The following is a 10,000-nucleotide window of genomic DNA, read 5'->3' as shown; positions in this document are numbered from 1 at the left end:
GTGTGTGTGTTTTTGTGTGTGTTTTTGTGTGTGTTTGTGTGTGTGCGTGTGCGTGTGCGTGTGTGTGTGTGTGTGTGGTGTGTGTGTGTGTGTGTGTGTGTGTGTGTGTGTGTGTGTGTGTGTGTGTGTGTGTGTGTGTGTGTGTGTGTGTGTTGGGAGGGGGCGGCAGACTCACGCTGTTCCTGCCGCGCACAGTGCACATCTTCACATCCTTCGACCTCCACGTCAGACTCTGCAACAAGGTGGGAGACGAGAGATGAGGGGGGTGGGGTAGGGGAGATGGGAGATGGGAGATGGGAGGTGGGAGATGGGAGATGGGAGGTGGGAGGTGGGAGAACGTAGTGGGAGATGGTGGGAGGTGGGAGATGGGAGATGAGGGGGGTGGGGTAGGGGAGATGGGAGGTGGGAAAACGTAGTGGGAGATGGTAGATGGTAGATGCAGGGGAGGTGGGAGGTGGGAGACGAGAGATGAGGGGGTAGGGGTAGGGAAGATGGGAGGTGGGAAATGGGAGATAGGAGGTGGGAGAACGTAGTGGGAGAGGGTAGGTGGGAGATGGGAGGTTGGGGATGGGAGGTGGGAGGAGGGAGAGAGGATGTGGGAGATGGATATATGGGAGAGGGGGAAGGGAGTAGCGGAGGTGGAAGATGGGAGATATGGTAGGTGAGATGAGAGGAGGGAGACGAGAGATGGGAGGTGGGAAATGGGAGATAGGAGGTGGGTGAACGTAGTGGGAGAGGGTAGGTGGGAGATGTGAGGTGGGAGATGGGAGACACCATATGGAAGAGGAGAGAGCGGTTAGAGGAGGTGGAAGATGGGAAATAAGGTTGGTGAGATGAGAGGAGGGAGAGGGGAGATGGAAGATATGGTAGGGGAGGTGGGAGATATGGGAGAGGAGAGAAGGGGGTAGAGGGGGTGAGAGATGGGCGATATAGTAGGTGATATGAGAGGAGGAAGAGGGGAGATGACAGGTGGGGGATGAGAGATGGGAGGTTGGAAATGGGGGAATGTGGTGGGAAATGGGAAATGGTAGGTGGCAGATAGGAGGTAGGAGACATGGTAGGGGAGGTGGGAGATTAAATATTGTAGGGGAGATGGGAGGTGGGAGGTGAGGTAAGGCAGATGGGGTCAGGAAGGTAGTGCAAAAGAGGGATGAGGATGGGTGTGCAAGAAAGTACAGGGAAAAAAACATGTTACCCAAGGAGCTACACGAGTGCAGGGCCAGGCATGCTCTCCAAACAAATTGAATATGTACATGTGACATTTTTATGCATGTGGTTTTCATAATGCATACGAGACACACATCAACAGCTGTACTTGTAAGATGAACTTCTGGCAGTACTACGCGGCACATTCTAAAAATGCATGAGCCCACCCTAATATAAGTATACAATATGTAAATACTAAGTCATAGTCATATTCCCTACCTATAAACTACAGGATATACAGTAGAAGCGAGTGGACTAGCTTGGAAATTGAAAGTCACATTTTGTGACTGATACATACTGTATAAAACTGTAGGCTACATTTGCTAGGCTAGCTACGAGGTAGTTCTGTTCCTCTGTTTTAACTTTTCAGTGTAAAATTGGAGTGTCTTCATTTTGAGTGTACATTATAAATCAGCAGGCACAGAAGATGATGGGGGATGGGATTTGGGTGATGAGATCAGCTGCTTCCGTAAAGGAGAAAGGTAGAGATCAGTGGTGTAGTCTACTTTTTTATGGTGGGTATACTGTATATTTGAGCATTTTTTTGAAGTGGGTATACTGTATATATTTTTGCTATTTAAAGCAATGGATCAATCAATTTTAAGTGGGTATACTGAAATCCCTGAAATTTGGAAGTGGGTATATTCTGTATACCCGCGTGTGAGGGTAGATAGTTATGCTGTCCAGTCACCTATGACAATCTCTCTCTGTCATTTTTTGTGAACTATTAAATAGCTGGATGGCCCTGGGAACAAATGACCTTCGCAGCCTGTCTGTCTTGCAGGAGATGGCACGGAATCTGTAGCTAAACAGGCTTCTTTGTTGGCCAAAGACAGAGTGTAAGGGAAGATTATAATTGTCCATTATAGAGTCCAATCTGCTCAGTGTCCTCTTATCAGCTATGGTAGTTAAGAGCCTCCAGTTTGGTAATAATAAGCTCAAAACACTGACATCCAATAACAAACCAAGGACATGTACATGAAGTTCAACACATATCGTACTAAGCAGGCCTACTTCTAATCCTTTAGGCCTGTATTTGTTCATTACAAAGTGAAAACTTTAGATTTTTTGTTTGCTAAGCTGTCCCACAAACATTGCTGCATGTCAGTTCTCTGCAAATACTGGTGCTCAATACCCACAGGCAACAACTATCGACAACGAATGTCTGATCTGCTGAGTGCTTCAAGCAGTCTGATGCTGCATCTGCACGCTATAGAAGTGCATCTCTTGAACTGTCGAAGGGTGAAAGAATAATGACAGTGGCAGAGAGCAAGAATAAGAGAGCGAGAGAGAGAGAGAGAAAGAGAGAGAGAGAGCTGACAGATAACAAAGGACACAAAGTTTGGAGGAGTTAGGAACTAAAAGCAACTGAAGAAAGAGCATAAAAGAGAAGAAAAGGGAACGAGACAGAGAGAAATGGAGAGAGAGAAACATAAAAGTTCATCTCTTGAACTGTCAAAGGAGGAAAAAAGAGAGAAATGATACAGAGAAAGAGAGAGGCAACCAACAGAACAACCAACAGAGAACACAAGAAGGAAAGTTTGGAGGAGTTGGGCACTAAACTAAAGGAGTCTGTGAAGAAGAAATGATAGAAGAAAGGAATGAAGAAGTGATGAAGAAAAAGTGATAAAGCGAGGTGGGAAAAAAGGAAGGAGACAGAGAGAAATGGGAGAAGGCTACTTTGTCCAGGTGTTGCTGACTCACCTGCTGAGGGACAATCTGCTCAGCTGTGGAGCTGAGGTTCACTGCAAACACATGGTCTCTGGAGGAGGGGGTACAAAGTAAAAGTTTTTCATTTCTCATTTTAGTGGAATGACTTTTTTACCCCCATCTTTATGTCATCTTTTGGTTCAAAATGATGGAACGTGGAAGATGTTGTACATTTGTCTTGTTTTAACCACCACGAGCAGCACCATAAGGGGTGCAAAGCTACGATTTTCATTTCTCATTTTCAGCAAACAGACTTTCTCACATCTTTATGTGATCTTGGTCAAAATGATGGAACGTGGAAGATGTTGTTCATTTGTCAATGGGTTCAAAGTTACGTTTTTCATTTTTCATTTTAGCAGGCAGATTTTTTTTTTATCTCATCTTGGTCTAAAGCGGAGGAAGAGTGTGCATATCTTTCTTGCTTTAACCAGCACAAGCACAATGGCGGGTACAAAGTGATGTATTTTCATTTCTCAAACAACTTTTTCCATCCAATCTTTGTCTCATCTAAAGTCTAAGTCTAAGTCTAAGCCTAAGTGAAGGAAGATGCACATTTTTCTTGCTTTAAGAAGCTCGAGCACAATAACGGACACAAATTAAAATTTTAATTTCTCATTTTTTCCTTTCTCAACTTTCCCCCAATCTTTTCCTTCAATCTCCAATCTTGGTCTAAAACAAAGGATGAATCACGGTTATACTCCAGTTTCTCAATAAAAACCTCATAACTGCCAACTAACCATAAAATAATCTTTCCCCCAGCATGTAGAGATATTTTGTCACTTCAGTCCATCAGAAATGAGTGTTAGGACCTCCATTATCAGAGCTAACGGCCTCATTAACCCTTTTGGGGCATTTTCTTTTTTTTTTTCAGCAGCAGACGTCATGGTGGTGCAACCACAGCTAATGCCACTAATGCCACTGTATGGATTAAATGTTCTTTTTTTGTTTGTATTGTACTATTTAAAAATCTTATTCACTGCTTGTACACTAATAACAAATAATGCATTATGTTATGGCCATTAGCTGTGGTTGTACCACAATGTGTCTGGTACTACAAAAATGTTAATGACCCTTATGCCAATTGATCACTGCTGTGGTTGATGGTGATGCCCATTATCAGAGTTGGCTAACAGTATCATTGACCCTTATGCCGAGTGATTATTGCCGTGGGCAACGGTGATGCCCATTGTCTGACCTGGCAGCGATGTAGAGCATGTGGTTGATGCGTAGCATTCGCTGGAAGTCCAGGCCCAGCCGTGCCGTGTCGTTATCCGAGGTCAGGCCCTGGAAGCCGGGGTAGAGGCGGGACTCTGTGGAGGGGAACAAACATGGAAGGTTCAAGCTGTGCAGATTCTCACAGGCTGGCAGACAGCCTCCCCGCCATCTCTGTCGTCCTCTGGTGACCTGCCAGCTTTTTTAAGGTTGTTTGGGAGGGTTTTCTTTTTTTTTGAAGCTGTGGATGTTTTTGTCGGTTTTTGTGCCAGACAGCACTTTTTTTTGGCGACTCTTGTCTCTCTTTCACTTTTTTTCTTCCGTACTCCTTCCCTTATCAGATACATATCCAAAATAAAGAGAGTCTGACGACAACAAGCGAAAAAGGATTGAGAGAAGTTAGTCCAAGCACATTCCATTCCTTTCATATCAACAAGCTGTGCTGAGAACAGCCGAGAGATGTGAATGCCAGATTGTTGAAAGTCGTGAAAACCCCGACTTCTTGCAGACCCAGATGGTAAGGGCGTGAAGGGATTTTTTCTTTTCTAAAACAGTTTTATGGTCCTTTTTTCTACCTGTCTCCATAACATGTGTACTTTCTTGCAAGATGCTTGAAAAATTCACCACACCGGTGTGATGAATGCCTGCACTGTCTGAACAAACTAAACTGTTTGGTGTGAACTTTTTGTAAAGCTTTTGGTTAAAAAAAAGACTGTCAATCACCTCCTCTTTATGAATACTTTAATCAATATTTATAACCATTCAAAACGATTATTTTCCCAAAAAGTCGTCAAAGTAGATGGCAATGGATAAAAGATTGACTGCACCAGGACGACACACAAATACAGTACAGCAGCTTCAAAAGACAGAACTGATGTGGGGCAGCCGTGGCCTTGTGGTTAGAGAGTTGGTCTTTCATTCTAGGGGTTGCCGGTTCAAATCCACCCTGACCTATCCCTACATCTCCATCCATGGCTGAAGTGCCCTTTAGCAAGGCACCTAACCCCACATTGCTCCAGGGACTGTAACCAATACCCTGATAAATAATAGTTGCAAGTCGCTTTGAATAAATGAAAGCGTCTGCTAAGTGTAATGTAATGTAAATGTGGATTAGGTGTAATCTTTGGTGGTTAGCTTTAGTGGTATGGTGGCAGTTTTGAAAAGTGAAAGTGAAAGTGAAAGCCCATTGGGAAACTCCAACTCCCATTGTCATTGTGACACAGCACTCCACAGCACACAAGTGAACACTGCACACTGTTCACAACGAAATTGCATTTATGCCTCACCCGTGCAAGGGGGCAGCCCTCAGTGGCGCCCTATGGGGAGCAGTGCGGTGGGACAGTACCATGCTCAGGGTACCTCAGTCATGGAGGAGGATGGGGGAGAGCACTGGTTGATTACTCCCCCCACCAACCTGGCGGGTCGGGAGTCGAACCGGCAACCTCTGGGATGCGAGTCTGACGCCCTAACCGCTCGCCCATGACTGCCCACTTTCAGTAACATACCACGTTGTACACTCAAATGTTACTTGTGTGTTACTTTGACTTTAAGCGGTAGTAATGTGAGGCCCTTTTGCTTTTGTTTTGATATAAGAATGGAGTGACAAGTCTCTTCGATTATACTCTTTAGACTGTGTTAACCTACTGGGTTTGGAGATACATCATCAACTTGGATTATGCCCAGGTGGCATTTACACACAAAACCGTTGTTGCAGCTGAAAAGATTACTAAGTGATATGCGAGCAACAGATTCCACCAGCCTTACATTGCTACAGAATTAATACAGTTCCACTACCTTATATGAAATCAGCAGGCCAATGAACCAGTTGGTGCAGTTTGAACAAAATCAGGTGTGCAAAACACACACACATGTGCGCATGCTCTAACTGAATCAACATTAAGACATTTAAGAACATCCTACTTCAGCCAGAAGTAGGGTCAGAATGTATGAATGTAAACTCAGGTCAACCACTTGCGGGATACTCAAGGCCACAGTACATTCCCTCTCAAGTGCAATCTACTGTACAGCATGGTGACCAGCAAACTTAAGGGTAACAGAAAGGTTTCCTCTATTTTCCTCCACAATAACAGCTCCAACCTTGAAATGTTCTGTGGATTCCGGGGGTGGATGTACTTAGATAAGGAATATGTTTTTTCCCCCTTTTTATACTGTATATATTTTCCCCAACACAGAAAGAGAATATTTGAGCAATGTGAGATGTGAACACTGAAAACTTTGGTGGCAAAGTCAAAAGACGCTTAGTATTAGGAGTAGGAGTTGCGGCACAGTGGAAGTCTCATCTAGATGTTGTCTTGACTGAGAATGAAGAGATGAGTGCCGGCGCATTTTTTTAGCAGACAACAAAAACTTCCGGGAGCTGTCACAAAACAAATAGGAAGCGGGCTCTTTTTAAAGACTTGGCTTGACACCACAATATATACAATGTCAAAGATGTCATCCTTGCTTCTCCTTATGCAATGCGAAAATAAAAAAAGAGCAGCAGCATCTAATACATGCCTTATACTGTGCTTGAATCTCTTGATTTTATTTGAGGTTCATTGTGTACAGAATGACAAATTGCTCTGGCTTCCGGGGAGAGTTTGATTTAATTAAGCCAACATGAGTCACTTCATTCAGGCAATGCATTGCTGTCTGCAACAAACCTATGCTGTAGCATGTACCTGAACATTAAATCACATTGTGTGAAATTCTGCAAAAGAAATCATTTCTCGAATCTCTGAAATAGAAACCTATTCACACACTATGTTATACACATTTAAATGATATACATTATAGGGTTTGTACTGCAGCGCTTGTTCAAGATATGTACCATGCATTTATCAATGTCTGTCACAGTCATAGTCAGAGTGTCTGTATCAATGCCTGCTAAAAGGATACATGGCCACTTGGGCATATTTATCCCTTATATGACCACTGCTGGTGTCAGTCCTATAATAATAATAATAACAAAAACATGACTAAAATATGATATTAAGAATTTAGGATAGAGAGTGAGAGAGAGAGAGAGAGAGAGAGAGAGAGAGAGAGAGAGAGAGAGAGAGAGAGAGAGAGAGAGAGAGAGAGAGAGAGAGAGAGAGAAAGAGAGAGAGAGAGACAAAGAGAGACAGAGAGAGAGAGAGAGAGAGAGAGAGAGAGAGAGAGAGAGAGAGAGAGAGAAGAGAGGGGTAGAAGGGCTGAATGGCGGTCTCTATCCCCCCTAACTGGCATGGCTATTGGGTGCCATGGCTACCTCCTAGATGTAAGCTTCCTAAATCCGGGAGACCCAGTTGCAGTCACGTTCTCTATGTGGGAGGAAAAAATCTGCCTCTTCTGAAGATGGTTTACGTTTTGCCATTGCAGAGCCAATGCGTGATGGCCAAAGCAACAGTCTGACTACTTCTCTCTCTCTCTCTCTCTCTCTCTCTCTCTCTCTCTCTCTCTCTCTCTCTCTCTCTCTCTCTCTCTCTCTCTCTCTCTTTCGTATTCAATTCTTTGTCTATTCTATTATTCTATTCGTTTAATTTAATTCCTTCATTTTTGTCTTTTTCTTTTATACGGCCTGTCCGTTGTATTGTCCTTTGGATTTTTCCTCTTTCAAGTTTTTTTTTTGCTGTTTATTCACTCATTGGCATGGTGACATTTCGAAACATCATCAGGCCAATGACAAATAAACAGCAAAAAAACAAACAAACTTAAAAGCAGAAAAAAATAGTGTGCAAACCTCTACTCAAAAATTCCGCCATTGACATGATCATGTGTTGCTAAACATTCTGAATTACCAAGGATAACCAAAAAGTCATGCAGGCTTGGACCATTACAATCTTACAATATACTATTTGATTATTATATATGAATATTTCTTTGAAAGTCTGATGGCATTACATGTAAAATATAATCTCGTACCTTAAGCCAAAAGTAAACTATTTCAAAAGGATAAGAGTGTGCTGAGGTAAGCATCTTAAATGAAATGCAATTCCCTCAATGTACAGTATGGTAGTTGGAATAATGATGATGGTGTGTGAGTGTATTTAATGTGTGTGTGTGTGTACAGTGAGTCCAATATGTATTTGATCCCTTGCTGATTTTGTTGGTTTGCCTACTAACAAAGACATGATCAGTCAATAAATGTTATGATAATATGTATTCTAATATGGAGAGACAGAATAGCAAAAAGAAAATCCAGAAATTAACTTAAGAGAATATATATTAATTTATTTCCATTTCATCGAGCAAAATAAGTATTTGATCCCCTGCCAACTGATTACAGTTCCGGGCCCACAGACCAGATAGGCACTTCCGATCAACTTGTCATCTCAATTAAAGACACCTGTACATACTAACATGCATAAAAGACACATTGAATCAGCTGAATCAATCCATAGTACGAGTGAATCAGTCACACTCCAACCTCACCAGCATGGGGAAGACCAAAGAGCGGTCAAATGATATCAGGGACAAGATTTTAGACCTGAACAAAGATTAAATGGGCTGCAAAGCCACAAGAAGGAGACTGGGTATTAATGACCCAGCTGTTGATGCATTTCTTCCAAAATGTGAGGAATACAAAATGACTATCCATCAGCCTGTCTGGGGTTCTATACAATATTTGACCTTTTGTAGGGATTCAATAATCATGAGAACAGAAAGAAAGCACCCTAGACCTGTACGGGATGAACTAGACAATGATATCAAAGCTACTGGGACCAAAATCACTGAGAAAACTACTGGTAGCACTTAATGCCACAGAGGTTTAAAATCCTGTAGCGCACACATGGTACCTCTACTTCAGAAGGAACCTGTGCAGTCCCACCTGAGGTTTGCCAGCGGACATCAGACTGGTTTAGGATATGATATGGACGTGCTGTAGTCAGATGAAACCAAAATCAAGCTGTTTGGCATTAACACAATTCAATGTGCTTTGAGAAAGAGTACTGCTGTCTATGATCTCAAGAACACAATCCTCACCATCATGCATGAAAGTGGTATCATTGTGGTTTGAGTGTGTTTGTCTGGCCAAGGCACAGGACAACTTCACATCGTCAACAAATGGATGGAGGGAGACATGTAATGTGCAATCCTGAGTGCAAACGTCCTTCCCTCCACCACTACACTGAAGGGTGGGCCATTTTTGGATCTCCCAACATGACAATACACAACATACAGTCAAAGCAACGAAGGAGTGGCTCAATAAGAAGCATATTAAAGTCGTGAAGTGGCCTAGACAGTCTCCAAATATTAACCCTATAGTAATTCTATGGAGAGAACTTAACCTCCCATTTGCCAAGCTACAGCCAAAAACTGTTAATGTTTTAGAGATAATCTGCATAGAAAAATGGGCAAAAATATGTTCTACTATATGCACAAACATTGTCATCAACTAAAAGAAACATCTGACCTCAGTGCTAGACAACTAGGGCTTTGCCACAAAGCACTTTATCTTCTTTAGCTAGAGGGGTCAAATACTTATTTGCCTAAATTAAATACAAATACATTAAAATATATTATTTTAAGTTATTTTCTGGAATTTCTTTTTGATATTCTGTCTCTCCATGTTTGAATACATATTATCATACATTTATAGACTGATCATGTCTTCATTAGTGGGCAAACCGGCAAAATCAGCAAGGGATCAAATACATATTGGACTCACTGTATGTGTGCGTGCGTGCGTGCGTGCGTGTGTGCGTACCTGCGTGTGTACGGTATGCACCTAGCTGTCTACCTGTCTGTAGTGTGTGACCAGCGATAAAATGCCAATTTATACATACATGTGCCATACTACTGTGTGTGCGTGCATGTGTGTGTGTGTGCTTACATCAGCAACTGTCATTTACCCCTGAGTCAATGAGATAAGGATTTCACTTTCCTTCCT

The 10,000-nt window shown here is 42.5% G+C and overlaps 1 protein-coding gene across 1 annotated transcript in view; it reads right to left on the bottom strand.

Annotated features, from left to right (window-relative positions):
- Nucleotides 1-10,000, bottom strand: part of LOC134436636 (semaphorin-6C-like) — a 219,422-nt gene that overhangs the window by 71,011 nt on the left and 138,411 nt on the right. Inside the window, exons 6-8 of the mRNA XM_063185950.1 lie at nt 4,112-4,226; nt 2,911-2,968; nt 176-232 (exon numbers count right to left, since the gene is read on the bottom strand). Of these exons, the coding sequence (XP_063042020.1) occupies nt 176-232; nt 2,911-2,968; nt 4,112-4,226 (230 nt within the window). The remainder of the gene's footprint in view (nt 1-175; nt 233-2,910; nt 2,969-4,111; nt 4,227-10,000) is intronic.

The sequence above is a fragment of the Engraulis encrasicolus genome, chromosome 20, assembly GCF_034702125.1.
Source record: "Engraulis encrasicolus isolate BLACKSEA-1 chromosome 20, IST_EnEncr_1.0, whole genome shotgun sequence".
NCBI lineage: Eukaryota > Metazoa > Chordata > Actinopteri > Clupeiformes > Engraulidae > Engraulis > Engraulis encrasicolus.
Note: the sequence above shows the minus strand (reverse complement) of the source record. Positions and strands in the feature narration are given on the sequence as shown.